The sequence below is a fragment of the Manis javanica genome, chromosome 16, assembly GCF_040802235.1.
Source record: "Manis javanica isolate MJ-LG chromosome 16, MJ_LKY, whole genome shotgun sequence".
NCBI lineage: Eukaryota > Metazoa > Chordata > Mammalia > Pholidota > Manidae > Manis > Manis javanica.
In genome coordinates this window covers 27714192-27737725 of record NC_133171.1, presented here as the reverse complement: position 1 = coordinate 27737725, position 23534 = coordinate 27714192, and the positions used below count along the sequence as shown (strand labels likewise).

The window sequence follows — 23534 nt, the reverse complement described above, 5'->3', positions numbered from 1 at the left end:
CTCCTAGAGCTAAGAGGAGCTCTGTGAAAATAATTTGGCTATAGCAAGACTTAAAATGGCAGAATATAAACGTAGGCTGATGAAAAAATGAGAAATTAGCTTGAAAAAAAAGGATTGCCTAACAAATTCAACACAGATTCATTAAATATAGGAAATTAAATTTGGCATATGAAAGAATAAGGCCTTTAAAATATGTTAAAGATTCAATTTGCATTCCTCTTTAGCTTATTTTTCTCAAGGAGATAGAGTTCTCTGCAAGTGTTTTGGAAGAAAGTTAGGCATTACGAATCTTCCCCCGAAGACATATTTCTTTTTCAAAACATATCCTTACTTTTGAAAATATTTGGTAGTTAAAGCAATAGACCAAGTGCTCAAATCATAGCTTAGGCATGAGTATATGCAATCCACACAAACAAATGGTGAGTTGTAAAGCACATGCTTAAAAATCTTAAACATGAAGGCACAATCTTGGAGAATCACTAAAATGTTGATTTTTAACTTTTTTTAAAAATTAGAATTGAGGAAGATATTTTCTTTCTTTAAAATAACACTTGCCAGTTACAGGAGTTCATGATCTACTCTCCTTTGTTAGCGCTCTTTTAAATGCTCTGTAATATAAAAAGATTCCGCTCATGACACTTCTCCAAGGTCGTTTTTATTTATGAGCCTGTTTGTTAAGTTATGATGAAGTTGGGAGAAAACAGTGTCACCAGGGATGAAGAGTATTAATATATTTGTATCCGTGATTTTCAAAGCTCATCCACTACACAATTTATGCCCTGAACCCTAACTGTGAAGATTCGGCACCATCTCATAAACAAATATATGAAACCTATGGATCAGATTTTCTCTCTGCGAAGCTCTATCATTATTCACACCGAATGTGTAAGATTTTTAGATCTCACATACATTTCAGACACTTTAGTGCTTTGAGTAAGCATTAAATGAAAGTGCCTGGGATTTTATCCCCTCTTTAGTACAGCTAGCTAGGATTTTAGTGTTTATAGAAATAAAACATAAGAAAGTAATATTTCCCATGATAAACGTTGAGAGTGACAGGTCCTTTACAAGTCCAAATTTTTAAACTTTTTTTCATATAGCAACAATTTTTGTAAAACAGCTTTAACTTTGTATGATGAAAATCTCACACAGGAATGGCTGCTACATTTTTAATGCACCCACAAGAAGAGCTATTTTCTGGTAATCTTGTAAGTAGAGAAAACCCAGTCTTCCAGTTCAGGAAGTGCTGACTATGAAACAAGGATTTGGTGCGGCTCATTTGCATTTGTGGAATCTTTTGAGACCTAGTTCCTGCCCAACTTGTCTTCCCTTATTAGTAAAATGAAGATATTAAATCTTTTTTAAAATGCATACATCAAATTAGAAATAAGAGCTATCCTATTCTCTTTTGCAGAAAGTCATGCATACAAGGAAGAGACATATGGAACTATTTCAGGAACTGAATCAGAAATTTCAAACTCTGGACAGATTTCGGGATATACCAAATACAAGCAGTATGGTGAGTATACTTTGCTTCATTAGTGCCCAGCACCATGCTAAGGATATGTCATGTCAACTGTCATCCCTGCCTCTAGTAGCTCCTCACTGTCTTGGGAAAACAAGAGTGACATACACAGAAAAAAAATAACCCCTCAAAAGGTACTTTAGAATGTACTAAGGGGCAAATTTAAAATGACAGAATATTTAAATATTTTATTTGTATTTCAAATGCTCTCAGATACAATCACAGATACAAACATGCTTTCATTGGAATTAGTTGAGTTATGTGATTCAAGTAACAACTCAAGATATTTTTCATATATGTATATAATTATATTTTATTATTATATATAATTATTATATACATAACTATTACATATAATTACATTTTATGACTTTAAAATGCCAGGCATTCCAATGAAAATGGAAAATGGAAAAAGATTCCTTCTTACAGCAAGAATCATGCATTTTTTTGTTATCATTAACACGATGCTTATGCATATGAAGACACTTACACATAGTGAGTAGTTCTTTCTCATACGTTCCTCCTAATATTGAGCTGTCAATATTCAGTTAGCAGGCAAATGAGACTTGAACCATTGAAATTAGACTTCAGCATATTAGCTACTCATTGTAGAATATTGAAAGCTAACATCAAAATGAAGAAAATTCTTTTATTTAAAAAAAACAGGAGAGGGTTGTGTTTATACATCTGAAAGGCTCATGCAACAGATACAGCTGACTGGCTGCTATCATAGGATTATAACTTGTATGGTCTGAGTATTAAATCATTAATGGCACAAATGTCTGTATCTCAGTCTCCTGACATCCAAAGTAGTCTCCTAATTATACCACATCTCTGCCACATCATGCCTTTTCTTGAAAAGGCTTATAAATATTTATCATTTGGGAGGTTAAGCCTGGGGAGGATTGAGTTGTCATTGCTGCTGACTGTTGTCCTAAATATCTGAGAACAGAAAAAAAAAAAAAAAGAGTTCCTTATTCAGTTTTGATTAATAATGAGCATTTTTATGAGGGAGTTCATTATCCCAAATTCAGTCATATAATTCATAGTGGCACATTGCTAATGAAAAATTGCATAATTGGGTGGTGAAAGACATTTCCAAAACAAATCACCAAGTCCTTTTTTTCTCTCTCTCTCTTTTTTTTTTTTTTGGTTACTAATTCATACCACCTGCCTACCACTGCAAATGATGGAAATTATGTAGAATTTTGGAAGTCAAAGGGAACCTAAAAGACCATTTAGTCCATTTCCCTGCTTCCAGGCAGGACACTTAAGGTACACTACAAAGAAAAGGTACCATTGAAAGAACTCTTACTTTGAGCATGTTTCACAAACAATTCTCCATCAAGATCTCTTTCCCTGAAGGAGTTTCTCCAAGTTCTTGCTCTTTTAGAATATAAAATAAACATATTCTCTTGCAGTTTGTCCCCAATAGTGATAAACTGGAAGAAGGAAGGAAAGAGGATGGTTGGATGAAGGAAGAGACTTACCCAGAAGGGATAGCCAGCCTGCTCCTGGACGCATGAACTTTGGGAAATGCTTGGGCAGACCGGCCGGGTTTTGGGTGGCTCTAAATCTCATATGCAGCTAACATTCTATTTCTGTTTATACAGCCCAAGACTAAATTAGCATTTTTTGAAGCTTTATGTATATTAGCTTCTATTGAGCTTACAATTTTTTATTAAGATATAATTAACATATATGATACTAGATCCAAGTATGCAACATAATGGTTCAACGTTTGTATATACTGCAAAATGAGCGCCCCAATAAGTCCAGTTTCCCCCATCACAATATAATGTTCCATAATATACCGCATAATATTATCAGCTATAGTCACCATGCTGTACCTGACATCCTCCTGACTCATTTGCTTTATGGCTGGAAGTCTGTGTCTCTTGACCCCCTTCTCCCCTTTCACTAACCCCCACAAGCTGCCCTTCCCTCTGGCAACCACCAGTCTGTTCTCTGCATGTATGAGTTTCGTTTTATTTGTTTTGCTTTTTAGATTCCACATATAAAGAAGTCATGAATTTTGTTTTTCTGACTTACTTCACTTAGCATAATACCCTCAAGGTCCATGCATGTTGCCACAAATGGAAAAATTTAATCCATTTTTATGACTGAGCAGTATTCCGTTGTATGTGTATGTTGAGGATTTTTGCATCTGTGTTCAACAGGGTTATTGGTCTTTAATTTTATTTTTTGTGGTGTACTTGTCTGTTTTTGGTATTAGGGTGATGCTGGCCACATAAAATGAATTTGAAAGGGTTCGCTCCTCTTGATTTTGGGAAGACTTTGAAAAGGATAGGTTTTTAAATCTTTGAATAGTTGGTAGAATTTACCAGTGAAGCTGTCTGATCCGAGACTGTTGTTCCTCGGGAGGTATTTGATCACTAATTCATTCACCTTGCTAGTAATCAGTCTGTTCAGATTTTTAATTTCTGCATAATTTAGTCTTTAAAAATAGTATGTTTCTAGGAATTTATCCATTTCTTCTAAATTGTTTAATTTCTCAGCATATAATTGTTCATAGTAGTCTCTTATGTTCCTTTGTATTTCTTTGGTATTAGTTGTAAATTCCTCTCTTTAGTTTGTGGTTTTATTTATTGGAAGCTTCTTTTTTTCTAACTTGTTTAATTTTATTAATTTTATCTTTTCAAAGAACTAGCCCTTAGTTTCTATTGATCTTTTCTATTGTCCTTGTAGTTTCTATTTCAAATATTTCCATTGTATCTATATTATTTCCTTCCTTCTACTAACTTTGGACTTCGTTATTTTCCATTTCCTTTAGGTATAAAGTTAGAATATTTGAGATTTTTCTTGTTTCTTGAGGTAGGCCTGTGAACTTCCTGGTGAAACCATTTATGCTGCATCCCCTTGCTTTTGGTATGTTGTATTTCATTTTCATTTGTCTCAAGGTATTTTTTATTTCATCTTTGATTTCTTCATTTAGTAGCATGTTGTTTAATCTCCACATATTTGTGATTTTCCCAGTTTTCATTCTGTGATTGATTTCCAGTTTCATACCACTGTGATCTGAAAAGATGCTTGATATGATTTTAGTCTTTTTAAATGTATTGAGAATTATTTTATAGCCTAATATGTGTTGTATCTTAGAGAATATTCTATGTGTACTTGAGAATAATGTGTATCTTGCTTCTATTGGGTGGAATGTTCTGTATATGTCTACTAAGTACCTCTGGTCTAATGTGTCATTTAAGACCAGTGTTTCCTTATTGATTTCCTCTTTTTTTCCCTTTTTAAATTGAAGTATTGTTGATATACAACATTATATTAGTTTCAAGCATACAACACAGTGGTTTAACAGTTACACACATTATTAAATCCCCACCCCAACTAGTGCAATTACTATCTGTGAACATAGAGAGATATTAAAGAACTATTGACTATATTCTCTATGCTGTACTTTCATACCTGTGACTAATTTATATTTTGAGTGAGATTTCTGTGCCCTTTTATCCCCCTACTCTCAAACCTACTCACCCCAAACCCTCCCCATATTAACTACTAGTCACTTCTAAGTGTCTATGAGGCTACTGCTGTTTTGCCCATTTTGTTTTTTTCTGTTTTTAGATTCCACAGATAAGTGAAATCATAATGGTATTTATCTTTCTCCGCCTGGCTTATTTCACTGAGCATAAGACCCTGTAGGTCCATCCATGTTGTAACAAATGGCAGGATTTTTTATGTCTGATTAATATTCCATTGTGTATATGTACCAGCCCTTCTTCATCCATTCTTCTGTTGATGGACATTTTGGTTGTGTCCATATCTTCACTACTGTAAATAATGTGGCAATGCATATAGGGACATACATCTTTTCAAATCAGAGATTTTGTTTTCCTTGGGTAAACTCCTAGAAGTGGAATTTCTGGGTTATATGGTATTTCTATTTTTAGTTTTTGAGGACCCTCTATAATGTGTTCCCTAGTGGCTGCACCAGTTTACAACCCAACAAGGCATGAGGGTTCCTTTTTCTCCACATCCTCACCACCTGTTATTTCTTAACTTTGGGATAGTAGCCATTTTGACTGCTATGAGGTGATAACCTCATTGTGGTTTTGATTTGAATTTCCCTAATTATTAGTGATGTGGAATATCTTTTCATGTGCCTGTTGGCCATCTGTATTTCTTCTTTGGAAAAAATGTCTGTTCGGGTCCTCTGCCCATTTTTTTATTGGGTTATTGTTTTCATGTTGAGTTGCATGAGTTCTTTTTATATTTTGGATGTTAACCCATTATTGGTTAAATCATTTACAAATATATTCTCCCATACTGCAGGTGGATTTTGTTCTGTTGGTAGTGTTCTTTGCTGTACAGAAACTTTTTAGTTTGATTTAGTCCCACTTGTTTTGTTTTTTTTATTTTGTTTCCCCTGCCTGAAAATATGTATCCAGGAAAAAATTGCCTGTGCTTATATTCAAGAGATTTTTGCCTATGTTTTCTTCTAAAAGTTTTATGATTTTACATTTAGATGTTTTATTCATTTCAAGTTTACTTTTGTGTAGGGAATTAGACAGTAATCCTGTTTCATTCTCTTGCATGTAGCTGTCCAGTTTTCTGAACACCAGTTATTGAAGAGACTTTTTCCCATTCTTTTTTCATGGCTCCTTTATTATGTAGTAATTGACCATACATGTGTGGGTTTACTTTGGAGCTCTCTATTCTGTTCCATTGATGTGTGGATATGTTCTTGTGGCATACCATACTGTTTTGATTACTATAGCTTTGTAGTATAGTTTGAAGTCAGGAAGAATAATACCAAAAGCTTTGTTCTTTCTCAAGATTGCTTTGGCTGTTCAGGGTCTTTTGTGGTGCCATATGAATTTTAAGATTATTTTCTCTAGTTCACTGAAAAACACCATTGGTATTTTGATAGGGATTACATTGAATCTGTGTAGAGGATTCTTGGTTGAAGGTTCTTCTGTTTCAGTACATTAAATATTTCATACCACTCCCTTCTGGCCTGTAAAGCTTCTGCTGATAGCCTGATATGGTTTCCCTTATTAGAAATTTTTTTTCAGCTGCTTTAATACCCTCTCTTTATCCTTAATCTTTGTCATTTTAATTATTAGATGTGTTGGTATTGTCTTCCTAGGATTCCTTTTGTTAGGGGTGCTCTGCACTTCCAGCACCTGGGTGTCTATTTCCTTCCTCAGATTGAGGGAGTTTTCAGCAATTATTTCCTCAAAGAGACTTTCTACTCCTTTGTCTCTCTCCTTCTTCTGGTCCACCTATTATGCAAATGTTGTTTCATTCGGAGTCATCACACAGCTCTCAGCATCCTCTCATTTTTAGACATCCTTTTTTTCTCTTTGTTCCTCACTTCATTGTTCCTGCTCTCTAATTTCCACCTCATCGATTGTCTCGTCTACTTGCAGCAATCTATTATTCATTATTGATCCCTCAGGTGTATTTTTCATTTCAGTTACTGTATTCTTCAGCTCTTAGTGGTTCTTTTTCAAATCTATTTATTTGTTGAAGTTCTCTCTGAGATCATTATTTTTTTTCTGCAGGTCAGTCTTTATTACTGTTACTTTGAAATCCTTATCAAGAAGATTGGGGATCTTCATCTCATTTAGCCCTCTTTCTGGTGTCTTACCCTGTTCTTTAGTTCAGAGCATATTTCTCTGTCTCCTCAACTTGTCTGGGTTTCTATGTTTCTTCATTTGTACCAGATGGATCCACTATTCCTCCTGGTCTGGAGAGTAATGGCTTTATGAGGATCGTGTTCCAAAGTGCCCAGAAGCTCAGGACTCTGTGCTTACCTGTGCCTGGTTCCCCTCTGCAGCTGCTGCTGGAGGACTGTGGGTGGGGCTCCTTTATGCCCATCTGCCAGCAGTGGCTGATCTCTGTCAGCAGAGGCCCTGTGAGCCATGCGGCTGGCACTTCTACTGGGATCACTGTGGGCTGGGCCACCCTCTGTCTGCTGGGCAACAGGTGAGGAGAAAGGAGCACCTCAAGCTGGCTCCCCCAGGCACCTCACTGGCTGGGCTGAGAGAGGGCTGGGAAAGCTGTGAAGGCTTCCCTCTACCTGTCAGGAAGTAAAGCCTGATGGCTGCTGGCAGGTGGGTGGGTGTGCAGTGAATGGCCTTCGGCCTGAGCCACCAGCAAGAAGAGTGGAGCATTTGGGGCTGGCTCCCATGAGCGCCTGAACAGTTGGGCTGAGGAAATGCTGAGGAAGCATTTTCCTCCTGCCCTTTCTCCAGCCAACCCCCACCCCTCTGGCACCCTTCCCGTTGCTGGCAAATCTTTCAAACTGCCCCCTCTGTGTTGGGTCTCAGCAGGAGCAGTGGAGCGTGCCTGTCCTCCACAAGTGGTAGTATTCTCAGCCTCCCAGAGCGCTCTGACTCTCCCTGCTGTCCAGCCTACTAATCACCAAAGCCCAATGTGGTGTACAGTCATGTTCCCAGAGCAGATCTCCAGGGCCAGGTGTGCAGGGTTCTTGAGCATTTACTCCCAACCCACTGCATTCCTCTCCCTCCCACTAGGGGATTGGGATGGGGAAGGGGCTTGGGTCCCAATCAGTCATGGCTCTGCCACTTTACCCTTCTCTGTATGGTTTTCTTTTCTTCACCAGGTGTAGATGGTCTGTTCTGCAGTCTTCAGGTCATTTTCAGGGTTATGTGTTTTGCTGCAGTTGCTTCCTTGGTGTGTGGGGGAGGAGGTTTCTGCCTTGCCTTCCTACCCCTCCATCTTTTCCCATCTCTCCTTATGATTTTATGTTTGGAATGATCTATCCATTGATATAGGTGGGGGTTAAAGTCCCCTTCTATTATTGTATTGCTGTCAATTTCTCCTTTTAGATCTGTGAATATTTGCATTGTATATTTAGGTGCTCTTATGTTCTGTGCATAAATTTTTACAAATGTCATTTCTTCTTCCTGAATTGACCCCTGTATGATAGGTAATGCCCATTTTTGTCTTTTATTACAGTCTTTGTTTTAAAGACTATTTTGTTTGATATAAGTATAGCTATCCCAGCTTTCTTTTGGTTTCAATTAACATGAAACATCTTTTTCCATCCCTTCACTTTCAGTCTGTGTGTTCTTACATCTGCGGTGAGTCTCTTATAGGCAGTATATAGATTGGTCTTGTTTTTTCACCCATTCGGCCACTCTTTCTTTCGATTGGAAAATTTAGTCCATTTACACTTAAAGTAGCTATATAGATGGGTATGTTATTTGTTTTCTGGCTATTTTGTAGTTCTTCTCTGTTCCTTTCTTCTCTCGCTCTTTTCCCTGTGGTTCAATGCCTTCCTTTAGTGTTATGTTCAGAGCTTATTCCCATTTTATTTTGTGTATATACTATATGTCTTTGCTTTGCGGCCACCATGAGGCTTACATATATAAGCCTATATATAGATAGATTTACACCAATCTGTATTAAGTAGATAGGAAGTTAACTTGTATGCATTCTAAAACTCTATATTTGTATTCCTCCTCCTATGTTTTATGTTTTTTGATGACACATTTTACATCCTTTTTATTGTTATATATTTTGTTAACCTTCTTGCTAGCTTTAAAAGTGATGGGTTCACTACCTTTACTGTATATTTACTTTATCAGTAAGACTTTTACTTTCATTTGCTGTCTTGTTACTGAGTAGTACCCTTTCTTCTTAACTTAAACTAGTCCCCTTAACATTTTTTGTAAGTCCAGTTTAGTGGTGGTGAACTCGTTTAGTTTTTGCTACTCTGGAAAATTCTTTCTCTCTCCTTTAATTCTGAATGCTAACCTTGCTGGGTAGAGTATTCTTGGGTGGAAGTTTTTTTTGTTTGTTTGTTTTGTTTTTTTCAGCTTTTTGAATATATTATGCCACTCCCTCTGGCCTGGAAAGTTTCTGCTGAAAAATCCGCTGCTAGTCTTAAGAGGGTTCCCTTGGATAGAAAAAATTGCTTTTCTCCTGCTACCTTTAGGATTCTGTCCTTTTTTCAACTTCTGACCTTTGAATTATAATATCTTGGTATGACTTTTTTTGAGTTCATCTTAGAACTCTCTAGGATTTCTGGATGATGTCTGCTTCCTTCATAGGTTAGGGAACTTTTCAACTATTACATCTTCAAATAAGATGTTTTCTGTCCATTTTTCTCTTCTCTTTCGAGGTTCCCCTATTATGCTAATATTGCTCTGCTTGATGTTGTCCTATAGGACTCTGAAAATATCTTCACTTTTTAAAATTCTTTTTTATTTTTTCTGCTGTGTTTATTGAGTTCCCTGTCTTCCAGGTCACTGATCTTCTATCTGCTTCATCTGGTCTGTTGAAACTACTCTAGCATATTGTTCGGTGCAATTATTTATTCTTCAGCTCCATGACTTTTCTTTGGTACTTTCTTATATTTTCTGTCTCTTCACTGAAGCTCTTTCTGTGTTCACCCATTCTTCTTCCAAGGTTGGTGAGCATCTTTATTACCATTATGTCCAATTCCTTATCAGATAAATTAGTTATCTGTGTTTGCTTAAGGTATTTTCCTCAGGTATTACCTCATTCTTTCATGTGGGACAAATTCCTTTGTTTCCTCATTTTGCTTGGCTCTCTGCATTTGTTTCTATGTATTAGGCAAAACAGCTCTCTCACATTTTGAGGGAGTGATCACAGAAAGACCGAAGAGTTTCAGTCTCCTGTCCATGTAGTACCCTGGGGATGATAGCCTGCCAAGAACTGTCTTTCCATTTGTTGTGGAGTCCTGCGGGGACCAGAAACAAACCCCCCAGCCCCCGCCACTAGGAATAGGCATTCAAAGGGTGTCTTCTTTGTACACTGTGCATGCCTCCTATCAGTTGACTTTGCAATTTATTAGGCCTTTATCACACAGGCTTCGGTTTAATTACATATTCTCTATTCTTTACTTGAGCTCAACACTAAAAACATCAACAACAACAAAAATAGAACAGCTATATAAATTCAAGAATTTATACTTACTCTGAAATTTATATCATAAAATTCAGGCCTTCACTGAAGCCTTTCTTAGCCCCTGTAGCTCTCACTGTCAAATTCAGTGACCCCCTTGGGCTGTTCCACAGTTTATCAGTGAAAACCATTGAAAACATTGCACCTCCCTATAGGATAGTCTGTAGGCTCCCCTCTTACATGGGAAGGTTGGTAGCTTGCAAGCACCATCCCGACTACTAGCCATCCTCACTCCCTGTGGATCCCCGCCCCACCCTGATTGCTGGGTGCAATTCTTCACCACTCAAGAAGCAGGGGAGGTCTGTCCACACATTTGTGTACCATGGCGAGAGCCACAGTTCACCTGGGGCTACTGTGGGACGCCAGAGAAGGTGAACAAGAAAGCCTACCTTATTACTTATCACCCACTAATATACTCTCTCAGAAATTCGATCAGTTATTTACTGACAATAATACTCTTTGATTAGAATCTAGACACTCTGACAAAGCTTTAAATTGGCCATGTTAGATCATGTATCTGTGGTGCTTGATCTTCAAAATATAAAAGGAAAAATCACTCATACCAAACATAATGGAACCCCTATTTTCAAAGCAAATGAGCTAACACTTTACGTATCTTGAATCCTTTTAGGAGTGAACTAATTGAACTTTCTGTCAAAGTAGGATTCCCAGAAAGCTCTTTTAGACACAGCCCTTGTCTAAGATAAATCCACTCTGAGGCTTGATTCAGTGGAATTGATACCAGTGAACCTTTCAATTGGTGATTGATGATTTAGGTCATGGTAGTACCCCCCCAAATGTTCAATCATTCCACCTTGTCTACAAAATAAATGCCAAGTTGAGTAACCTAGCACAGTTTCCCTTACAATCTGGCTTTCAGTTCACCTTCTGACTTGTTTTTTTCTGCTCTTTTTTATCACTCCAACTAAAACAAGTTGGTAATTTTTTTCAGAGTTGCACCATCTCCATGCCCTCTGGATTTTTACTTCTCAGTATGCGTGCCTGTTCAGCCCCTCAACCACCAACAAGACATGTCTTCATGACCCAGCCCATTCTTCCATGTCAGCCCTAACGTCACTTTTCTCAGAAAAGGTTATGTGCTTTCCACAAAACAAAGCCATATCTCCACCCTCCTCTGAGCTCACTCAGCATCTTTCCAAGATCATAGATATAGATACAAGTATATCTTTTACACCCCCATTTAACTATAAACACCTTTATAATAATGGTTACTATATAGTAGGCATGTGTTAAATACCAGGCATTATGCTAGGCCCCTCCATTTCTTTTATTTTTGCAATCTTACAAAGTAGGTGATTGTCTGCACATTTTTCTAACTCCTTTGGTCTGTAATACAAAGCATATATCTCTGTTTTGCAAATATTCAAGTTGAGGTACAGAGATACTGAGTAAATTGTTCAAGTTCACATTCATATGAAATTGAATAATTGGAATTTGCACTTGCATGTACATCAGGATTTAAATCCTATGCTCCCCAGTGGACTGTGCTGCTTTTCTGTGTTTGATGTATCATATTATTCTCTCTAGTGCCTAATAAAATGCCCAGCACAGTGTAGCTGATAAATATTGGATGAAATGAGGCAAGAAAGGAGAGGGGGAAATAATAAGGGGAGAGTTAAAAGACTACAGTTCATGAGACTTCGGGATATTAGACTAGATCAGACTTACTCCCCTGAACATATCCTAAAGGTTATCTTTTTATTATATCTTTACTATTGTCACAATTAAGGGTTATAAGTGCTGAAAACATCGAATGTATTCAGGATTCTAATAATTTAATTTCTAGTTGTGATAAATATTTATATAATTTGTCTCTTTTGCTCATCCATACTTGAGAATGATTTTTAATATATTGAGTGGAACCCATATAACAACTCACATACCTGTTTTATGTTCCCCTTGATAATTGATCATGATCAGCTGAAGGTGATAATTTGGGGCAGGGGGGAGTTCAGTAGATTGCAAGCACCACCTGCCAATGGGAAGGGTGTAAAGAACCCATTCAACCATTGGGGTTATTTTAATTTTTTCCAAAGAGTTTTCTATCATGATTTCCTTCTTGTCCTTCGATGTGACTCAGTTTAGTCTATTCCATTCAAATGTCCTCATTTTACAGAAATCTTTCAAACAACACTTATTTAAAATAAAGCAAGTGCATGGCTAAATCTCAGCAAAATATCAGACTGTAGAATCCTCAAATTATGTCTACTCATATTTATTGAGCACCTACAACATAGAAGGCCTGGATGAAATCATAATTAGGTAGATCTTAAATCTTAGGTGATAAGAGGGTGTGTACTATGAAACATACGAGGGAATGGTGGCTTGTAAACTCTTTTTTTTCTTAAGACCTTACATTGCCAGATATATTTTCCAAAAAGCTGTGATCTTTAAAGGCAAAAATGATTTTTGCCAAATCAGTGCGCCACCCAAATACATGGAAAATTCTGGAATTCACAACAGAAAAAAAAACAGATTATGCAAAGTAAGCACAGCATTTTAATAGTCTAAAAAGGGTAGTTTTGGAGAAAAACTAAACAAGCATAGTGATTTAAAATTTTACAAAATATGGCCAATTTGGGTAACTGATTTTATTATTACATAACATGCTCCATTACATATCTTCAGACCTTATCTTTCCCAAAGATTCTTCTAAAAACACTTCAATTTTCTGCATTTAATCATAGTAGCAGCTTAATGCTGCTTCCTACCTGAAGTGGCCGTACTGGCATTTCAGTAGATACCCAACACCAAACATCATCTACTTTGCCTTCCATACGATTTGTCGCTTTTGATTGCTCGAAAATTTTAGGACAACTTAAAGAAGGTGTTCATCAGTTTGTTCAATAAAACAAAACTGAAATCAAGACCATTTCCTGCAGCTGGCCACAATTTCATATCATCTCTGAATCATTTAAACTGGGTTAAGGTTACAAACATGCTGTCTCGCTGGAAACGTCAACAAGCAGCAATTATACCACCATTAAGTGACTCTTCTCCTCTCTCCTCAACAGGAAACCCCAGCACCAAACAAGAATCCATGGGACACTTTCAAGAACCCCAGTGAATACCAACATTACACCACAATCAACGTCTTAGACACGGAGGCAAAGGACGCTTTGGAACTGAGGCCTGCCGAGTGGGAGAAGTGTCTGAATTTGCCTCTGGACGTGCAAGAGGGTGACTTTCAAACAGAAGTTTAACAAAATCAAAATGGACTGAGGTGGATACAAAAACATTTATTGCACTGACACTTAAGACTTGGGAAGCCTGGCATTTCTATCTGGACAGTGTGACTATCCTATGTCAGGACCTTCATGTGCCAGATGTCAGTGGTGTCTGCATATGGTAACTTCTCGCTAGCCAGGCTAGTGGAGAGAGGACCAGGTGTATAGTTCTGACCATCCTGTGTTGTAAGTACCCGTGGAATGGATTTGTATGGTAATCTTTATAGATAAACCTCAAGCAACGATTCATGTTGTAACCGCTTCATATGGTTTAGTTTTCAAAAAACTTCACCATGAAGCACAATGTATATATTTATGCAGTTTTTAAAGTTTATAACAGTCTGTTTGGCCATTACTACACTTTTTACTTTATAATATAAAAAGCAAAGTTTTTGTCATTAAATGAATGTTTGTTGAGCTACATTCTTCATTGCTTTAAATGCAATAAAGTAATAATCTCACTTTTATATGAATAATATATTTCACATCTTTATTATTGCAGTTTTCTCTAGAAAGCTCTGAGTAGCTTTCTTTGCTGCAACTGTGTAAAAAAATATTTAAAATGTTGTATGGTGTAAATAAACTTTTGTCTACATATCAGTTTTTTGGTGCATTTTATTTGGGGTTTGTTGAATGGCAGGGTACATATTTATAAAGTTTTTTTCAATACGGATACTGAAAATGTATTCACTGTTTTAATAGCCTATGTTATTACTGCTTTGAGGCTAGTGATCTCTCAAATGTAATAGTAGGTTTATATAGTGCTGCTACATTTTCTACTCACATAGCCTTTGGAACAATGTAAATGGGGTTTGTCGGAAGTCTGCTGCCATTATACTCTTACATAAATACTATGTTTTTTTATCTTGAAGCAAAAAGATACAAACTACTCATAAAAAACAGTAAGTTATCATACAAAAAAATGCAGAGAAAATGTTTATTTTCATAAGTAATGAAGTTCACTGCATGTTTCACAAAAGAAACTACTTGTGTTACTGCTCTCCATAGCATTCCAAAAAATGAACTTATTCAGAATTTCAAAAACCTTACCTGTATGTTCTTTAGCAGAAGGAAAAGCAGGGAGTGATGCACTTGGCCGCAGCTTTATCTCTGGTTTGAGTGATGGGCAGTCTGGGGTGAGCCGACTGCAGAACAGTCCCTCGTGTCCCCTCTACTGTCAAAGCCACACCAGTGGGGATGGCTCCTGCTTCCTCGGAGCTGCTGTGAAGAAAACGAGGTGAGAAGGATTTTTGCTCTTTTGTCACCTTTACTGGAGGGTGAGATTTTGTTTTCCAGTCTGAGGAAGGCCAGGGGAATGGAGAGGAGAATGGGGTCTTCAAAATCCCTAGACTGTCTATGTAGACTGGTTTGCAGTTGACCCTAAGCTGTGGGGTCTGCTGCCATCTGTCAGGAACTCAAGTAGGCTGCTACGCATGACCTTGGGGACCGCGCCCCGTGGCCATGAGGCGCACCGGCACCACTAAGCTAGAGCCTTAGGAACTGCTGGCTCCGGCTGGACGCTGTCAGGTCTCACAAGCATTCTCCATGAAAACATGTTAGAAGTACATTTTTAATCAGATTTTAAACATGAAAGTGACATCGTTATGCACAAAAGAATAAAACCCAACTAAGAACTTATTTTTCAGAGATAAATTTCATACTAATTAAAATGTAACATTAAATGCCAATTAAATTTATAAGATGATTTTCTGGTGCTGGAATAATAGTAAATTTCTGTTCCTCATTCTATAATATTCTATCTAAATATATATGTGTAAAAATTCATAATACTCAAATACTCAGCTCCACCTCAATATCCTGCAGAATGACCAAAAACCATGTATCCAGTTGCCCATTCCAAATTGTAAAATCTTGTTGGAAAAAGTACCTACAATATGTTTAAAAACAAACTCTATATGTTTAAAAAAAATTCAGTGTATTAGACTAATATTTTTAATAAAACTGTAGTACTCACTGCCATAAAACAAAATCTTCACATTTTTCCGTTCTATTTTCCTCTAGTTCTAACAACTCAATATTAGATGAAAACTAACCAGGAATTGCATACAGTTAGGGTAAATTATATGTTAGGGTAAATTTTTGGGTTTTTCTAAGAAGGATGCCGAGTTGTGGTGGTGCTTTCTGTTTTTTAGCCCATAAGGAAAAAATGCAGGTGAATGAGCTTCAAGGAATCCTGACTTTGAGGACGCTCTCTCCCAGTCCACTCCTTCTGCATCCCTGCTGCACGTATACATCTCTGCCAAATTCGAGGTGCAGCCTCCCTCATGGTTCCCTTGGAGCCCTCTGCACCCAGGATCTGCCAGGATCTTTGTGCCCCTGGACTGGAAGTTCTTCCCTCCCCACCCCGAAATCCAAATTTTACCTATGCTTCAAGACACACCTCATATTCTATCTTCATGAAGTTTTCCATGATTTTCCAACCTAGAAATAATTCCTCCTGTGAACTCCTATGGCAATGCTTCTGTGCCTCTCTTAGGACTTTAAAAACCTTCTGTCTTGTTATTTCTACACATTTCTGATAACCTCTGGTGGACTGTAAGTGCCTGGAGGACAGGATTCATACGTGATCCATTTGTGTATCTCTTAAGGGACCTAGCACAATAATGTGCACATTGGATTGCTTGCTGGATTATTTGTGGATTTCAGTTTATTTTTTGCTTATAGTCATATATTCATATCAAGTCACGCACTCACAAGGGTTTACTGAACAACTGTTCTGTGTTTACTTGTATGTTAGCAGTCCATACAAGGACCTGTTTTAGGTAGCTCACTATCAAACATGAGATACATATGTGAAAGTAATATTATTTAAATAGTAATAAGTTATTACCCCATGTACTCTTTTTGTCCTTAACATCATCTCATGAAGCAGGAGTTAGTTATCCTAAAGAAATGGAAGCTCAGAGGAAGTTAATAGAGCTAAGATCACTATAAGTAAGTGACAGACCCAATAATCTAGCCCAGGGCTTCTGACTCCTACTCTAGGTCCATTCCTATGATACCATGGTGTTTCTATCCCTTCCTCATAAAACATTATGATGTTTCCCATGCAAATAAAAGCAAGTTCTAATGGAGATGTTTTTCAGGCAAGTGACAGAGGCATAAAACTGAAAAATACATATCAGCTGTCAAGGAAGTCTTGAGACAACTAGCTGATTGTAGCAGAAAACATGATTGAGCCAAAATAACAGGTTATCTTAAATAGATTGGTTCTATAGTCCATTGTGTGTCTCTTCTCGCACCTACTTTACTTTTCAAATGCTCTTTAAATGTAGTTAATTTTTCACTAGTTTTATTATTACCTGCACAAGAGACAGAAGAAAGAAGACAACCTGAATTTTCAGATTGGCTTTAAATTTTGAATCATTTTCAACGTCTTAGAAAAACTTTAGTTTTCCTAGATGTTAGTATTCCAGAGTTATCTATGTCAAAATCAATTAATTAAATTCTGTGAATTTGTATTACTTCATCAAAGGATATGAAACAAATGTTTCCAGTGTGTCAATCTACAGGAAGCTTTTCATGATGAAAAGACATCTCACCCCATCAGGTACTTCTGTAGTTAAATTTGTAACTGGGGTAGGTACAGAAGAGAAGAGATTTAAGAACTGAGAACTATAGAATGTAGAGAGGGAAGAATTTGGGCAACTGATGAAAATGGCAATCATTTTCAGCTTTCTGTGACTAAATCCAAACTTAGGTTAAGGAGAGAGTTTATTTGAAAGGCCTTTATTTGAAAAGTTTGTTTGAAAGTAGCTTTAGGGGCAGAGACACTATTGCAATAGGGAGAACACTCTGACCGTAAGATCTACAAGCATCTCAGAAGTCAGGCAGAAGGGCCCTTATTTTATAGAGAAGAATCAACAAGACTAGAAAGAACTTGATGTGGAGAGTGGGCTGAGCACGTGGTGTGATCAGGTGATTGAACAGGAAGTGTCTTTCTTTGTGGGCAATTCTGGGAGAAGGAGAGTTAGGGAAGGTTGTACCCCTTCCAGTGCTTTGTTAATCTCCCAATACTTGTTTAAACTCAAGGACAGACCCATGTCCAGGGCAAGGGAAAGCATGATGCCCTACTAGTTTCGCCAAGTTAAGTGAGCAAGTATTTTGTTCCGGTTGGTCAGTGGAGACAAACAGTCCGGCTAGTAATTTCTGAGACAAAGAACAGAAAATTGGAGGGCCTGTTGTCTGACTTTTTTGTAAATAGACAAGAGGTACATCTGAAAGTCTTAATATCATAAGGGTGGTTTTTGCAATAAGTTGTTTCCAAGAACACGGAGGAGGGGGGGATTTCTTGATTCTTGCTGTTTTCCAAAGGTGTGTTGATTGCTCAGATAAAGTTCAACATTGTCCCAGGGAAAGAAGCTAAGCCCACTGGAATGAGAAGAATTTTTCAAAAATTGCCAGTATTTAGCCAGCAGTGATTAAGAGAAAGGATTTTCTCATACTAGACAATAACCATGACTCTTGAAACAAAAATAATTTAGAGTGATAGTGGTAAAAATTACAACCTAGGTAAGAATACCAACTGTTTTTAATTGTGAGCTTACTAATTATCTCCTGGTTGGACTCTTGTTTGTACCTTTATATCATATAATATGCAGGTCAGGGAGGTGAGAAGCCTAGAGTCGAGGACCAGCCTATCTAAAGTGTAGTCAAGCTGCGGAGAATATTAAGGCATTCTTGGGCACAGATGAAATAATAGATATATGCCTAAAAACCAGCTGAATTGATAGGACTTCTCCATGAGCTGAATCCACTTGAGTATAGTCACCTCAAAACACCCAGCCAGAAACATCTAGCATTCAACCTACACAGAAACATTTCCTGGTGCAAATGATTCTTCTGGTAGCAACCTCCTATGAAAAAGGCCTAACAGCCTCTTGAAGAATGAATATACCTTCCTCCTCACCAAAACCAGCCAACTCCAGAAGACAGGCCAGCTGGATTTTCATAAACACTTTTCAATACAGGAGAATTTCAAAGATTAGAATTGAAGGTCAGCATTTTAATTCCTGTTCTTTTGTTTAACCAGCTCAGAGTTTATGTCAACTTTTCAGATGAATGCCTAGCATTATCTATTATCCCTTTTTCTCTAAAATCTAGAATTGCATTGCATTTCTAAAATTCATGGAGAATTTATATATATATACTTGGAGATAATTTTATTTAGTAAGTATGTTGTACTTTATTCTAAAGTGTACTTGAGGTGGTTTATAAAAATACATACATTATTTATTCAACAAATATTTATTTAGAACCAGTTTCAATCTAGATACTGTGCTAGAAGATGGTAATTCAACAGTGAACAAAACATGGTTCCTTTTGTAAATGTATTTTATATATTATATTAAGTATATATTTATTTTATTTATAAATGTAATATGTAAAAATATATGTGATACATAAGTCATAATACATAAAATATGTTTATATTTTATATATAACAAAATATATGTAATATATGTTTTTATATAAATATATAATATATATAAATATATGTAATATATGTTTATATATTTTTATATAACATAAAATATATGTAATATATATGTTTACTATATATTATATATATACATGCACACATATATGTAGATTTGTAAAAATAAGAACAATCAAGGTGACACAGAGACTAAGTTAGCATTTACAATATATTCCTCAAGGCCCTAGATTCTTTTCTAGAGTTGCTCAAAGTAATGGCTCTGAGCCTCCTTGCAGCCAATGCAAAAATAGAAACTGTAACTGGTTATGTGATTCAGTATACCTAAGATAAAAACCAACATTTCCCTGAAGAAGCAGATAGACCAAGTGCCTCTCATGAACCCTCCTGATGAATTATGTGGTAAATTCTTTATCAACAGTCTCCTAGTAAATTCCTTGAGCTTTACCGAAATAGTACTTATATCCCTTCTCGAAGGGTAATGTCACGGTTAATTTATGTCTCGACTAGACCACAGTATCTAGATATTTGGTGAAATACCAAAGTAGATGCCATTGTGAAGTATTCTTTAGATGAGAGTAAAATGCCATGAGGATAGACGCCCCTTTATTTGGGAGCTTGCCCTGTGTCTCTCTCCATCTAGCTGCTAACTTGTATCCTTTACGGTATCCTTTATGAAGCTGGTAAGTATAAGCATTTTCCTGAGTTCTGTGAGCCACTCTGGCAAACTGATCGAACCTAAGGGAGAGGTTGTGGGAACCTCCAATTGGTAGCCAGTTGGTCAGAACCACAGGGAAGAGCCTGGGGCTTGCGACTGGCGTCTGGAGTGGGAGGTGGAGGGCAGTCCTGTAGGATGGAGCCCTTCACCTGGGGAATCTGGTGCTGTCTCTGGGCAGATAGCATCGGAAACTTGAGTTGAGCTCTCAGACACCCTGCTGGTGTTTGAGAATTGCTCCGTGGTGTGTGGGGGAAGAAGCCCTCCCCCACCCCCACACATGCACACTGGAATCAGGTCCAGGGACCCAAAAGAAAGGAGTTAGACTGCTGTGTACATTACTGCTGTATGAAAACACCCACATGTCCTGTTCATTATTCTTTTTAAGTTCAGTATTTATGGAACATCTAACTTTTAAGTGATCTAATTTCCCAATGAACCTTGTAAACTGGCTGCAAAATGTAATCCAATGTAAAAAATTGACATTAATTAGTCAATTAGACATTTACTGAAGATTGTAATTAGGGCTTTGAAATTGTGCATTTAAAGTCATGCTTGCAAATAATGATCTCATCGGAGGTCGAAATATCACTTGCGGCCATATTATTTCATAATCATAAGGTCATGTTATGAGGGAGTGCTATAGGAGACCACTTATATTGTTCTGTTCTGTAAGCTGGGGAAGAGAAAGGACAACCTACCCAGTTCACCAAGAAGCGGTACCAAGTCATTAATGTGGGGAAAAGCTAGAACACAGTTTGGTTTAGTCCCACTGAATTCTCTGACCCTTGGAGGGACAGTCACCACAAACTTTGATTCTAAAGATAAAATTAAGACATAATTATGTATGAACATCATTAGCCAATGAATCATAAAGGTAAATAAAAGCTGCAAGTAGTCTTAGGATTAATGTTTTTATCCACTCATAGAATTCCCAAAGCGAAGAACAGCAAGACAGCCATCAAAGGAAGATTAGCCGTGTGCAGGGCTCACTGGCATTTGATCAGACACTGGCCTGAGAAGACCAGACTTGTAATTTTTCTCCCTGTAGCAAAATGTCATGAATTTTAGACAAACTGTCTAGTGACTAATACTTCTAATTTTGGAAGGAATAGAGTGCTGTTTTAAGAAAGGATTCATGCCAATAATTTTATTCAGCATTAGCCCAGGGAAGGATGAGAAATAACTGAGGATACAAATGTCAACTTTGCCAGGTATATTTACAGATGAAGTTTTATATCTTATACAGATTTATAATGCATAATTGTCATTTGAATGATATAACCAAACACATTTGAATGTCAGATCTATTTCTGTACCAACTCTGCCCATCTGATGCCTCTAGTAAGAACTGCTCACTGCATGCCCGGTGGTGCTCAAGTCTGAGCCTGAGGAGGTGGGCGTCGGGGTGGCCCAGAGCTTTCATGTGGCAGCCCCTCTCTGCTCTTCTTCCTGGGAGCAGAGGGAAACTGGGTAGTGCACCCAAGTGGAAGGCCTGCCTGACCTCCCCAGTAACCGAAGGATCAGAAACACAGAGTAAAAATGAAGCAAATTCACAGCAGGACCTCCCCTCCCTCACAGTCCAGCCGTCTCAGCACCTCAGCTGCCACACTTTCCCAAAAAGAAGAATGTTTCCACAGATCACTCTGAGCAGATAACCTCCACACAAAGTCGTTCTGCTGAAGGCTATTCTTTGCTCTTGTTTTGGGATCTTGAAGTGTAGCCAACTTTTAGGTAACGATCCATTTCCCTTTCACTGCTGGAGTTTCTTACACCCAATGTCCAGACAGATGAATCATATCAAATGGCCCAGTCAGTGGAGAAACTGGATAAAGTGCTCTATTTTGCACAATTTCACCCTTGGCCATTCAGGAGCCGAGTGAGAACTGGACCCACTTTTCCTCACGGAGAGGTGCAGGGCTGGAGCCTGCTCCCCCAGCGGGGACGCCTCAGTCACTCACACAGTCCTCAGTTTTTCTGCTCCAGGTCCTCATTTTCTGGGAAGCGCATTTGCAAGGCTGCATTAAAGGTTCCCCACCTTAGGGTGCAAGTGACACGCACTGGTGCTGGCAGACTGGGATGGAGCAGCGCTTGGGGTAGGGCACCAGCCTCGGCACAGGCCACGTGCTCTTCCCGTCAGAGAGAGGCTGGAGCGAGAGACAAAACGACCTCTACCCCTGCCACTTTCAGCAGCAAAACAGGGCACACTTCATAGAAATCCATTCTGTGGGCTCCTGAACAGGCGCCAGGCATTGGTCATCAGCACGGTTTCTTTGATTTGAGTTTCTTTGATTCATTTATCCAATAAAAACCCTTTATCAGGCTTTTAAAAGTACTTGAATTATAAGTAGGGCTGTGGTCTTTTCTTTTCATCTTTTCTATGAAAGCATCAAAAGAGCAGCATATGCTAGAGATTGTTTTGTATATACTTTTTAAAAAAGGTAATTCTATGAGGGCTCATGTAGAGTAGCCAAGAAATCATTAATAACCACAGTGCACACAGATTTCTCAGGAGCCCAAGCAGAGACTCGCTACCTGCGTGATTACCCGACGTGTTTTCTGGGGCACATCAGAGCTGAGGTTGCACATCTTTCTGTTGACAGAGACATAATGACAGCCATGTGTTTATACAGCAGGATGCTAGCCTTTGTCCACAATTTCAAATGCTTCACTTCACTGCAGCTGTGCACAGACCTTCCTGACCCAATTTTAATTAGTATAATTAACTTCCAATGTTATAATTCTAGCATGGCAGATTTTTTTTTCAGAACTTATCATTTGACACTCCAAGAGAAAAATCTCTGAAAATTATTTTATTGTGAGAAGAAATCATCTGCTTCCTTTATGCATCCAAGAAAAGCCAGTAGGCATTCATAAGAATCTGCCTAGTTGTACATTATATTCCTGCAAAATTGTGTATGTTCATATACCCTCTGGCCAAGAAACGGTGCCCCAGAAATACTTGCTATGCTGAGAGTGAAAGAGGTTGAGCAATGCATTCCTTGCTCGCAGCCACAGACACAGAGATTAAAGGTATTTAGCAGTGACTCTCTTTCTCCCAAGCTTCAAGTTACGGTTACATAAGCCTATGTCGTCCACATTTCTACATAGCAGAAATCTTTCTGCCCTTAAAAATATTTATCAACAGTCAAGTGGAAAAGAAGCGTTCAAAAAACATAAATTAGAGAATATCAGTTGACCACTCCGCATGGTGATTAGTGTTTTTCGGCAACATATGGATTGAAAACGTGATCATTATTTTTAGGGGCTGGTGGATGAGGAGAGAGAGAAAAGCAGGGGGAGGGAGAAGAGGAAGGAGAGAATGAATATGAGAATGAGAACTGACAGCTAAATCGAGAGAAGTACAGAAGGCGTATTCAGGAAGCAATGTGGGGACAGGAAACAAATACGTGCTTCTTTAATAGCCAAAAGCATGGGGCTCACAAAGCATCCTGTCTTTGGAAAAACACTGTGCAAAAAGGCCAAGAGTTGTAAGTGTGCTGAAAGGCAACCCTGGGAGGTGAAGAAAAGTAGACCCGTGATGGAGACGCAGGTGAACATCCACATGCGGCAGGGTTGTTCGGCTGCAGGCGCTTTATAAAGCCTGGTTTCCAGGGGTTTTCCAGTGTGTGGCAGTTGTTGCTACGAACAATT

The 23534-nt window shown here is 38.0% G+C and overlaps 1 protein-coding gene and 1 long non-coding RNA gene across 5 annotated transcripts in view; one reads left to right on the top strand and one right to left on the bottom strand.

Moving 5' to 3' along the window:
- Window positions 1-14715, top strand: part of ADGRB3 (adhesion G protein-coupled receptor B3) — a 654669-nt gene extending 639954 nt beyond the window's left edge. For 2 of the 3 annotated variants that reach the window (XM_037012617.2, XM_037012616.2), the window contains 2 exons: window positions 1415-1519; window positions 13495-14714. In XM_037012617.2, the coding sequence (XP_036868512.2) occupies window positions 1415-1519; window positions 13495-13683 (294 nt within the window). In that variant the 3' untranslated portion in view covers window positions 13684-14714. Of the gene's footprint in view, window positions 1-1414; window positions 1520-13494 lie in introns of all 3 variants that reach the window. The other variant, XM_037012618.2, reaches the window with a different exon arrangement.
- LOC118971389 (uncharacterized) overlaps window positions 1-23534 on the bottom strand; it is an 81936-nt gene that overhangs the window by 37606 nt on the left and 20796 nt on the right. The window contains exon 2 of one of the 2 annotated variants that reach the window (XR_012126363.1): window positions 14758-14928. This is a non-coding gene — a long non-coding RNA (uncharacterized lncRNA). The remainder of the gene's footprint in view (window positions 1-14757; window positions 14929-23534) is intronic. The other variant, XR_005059803.2, reaches the window with a different exon arrangement.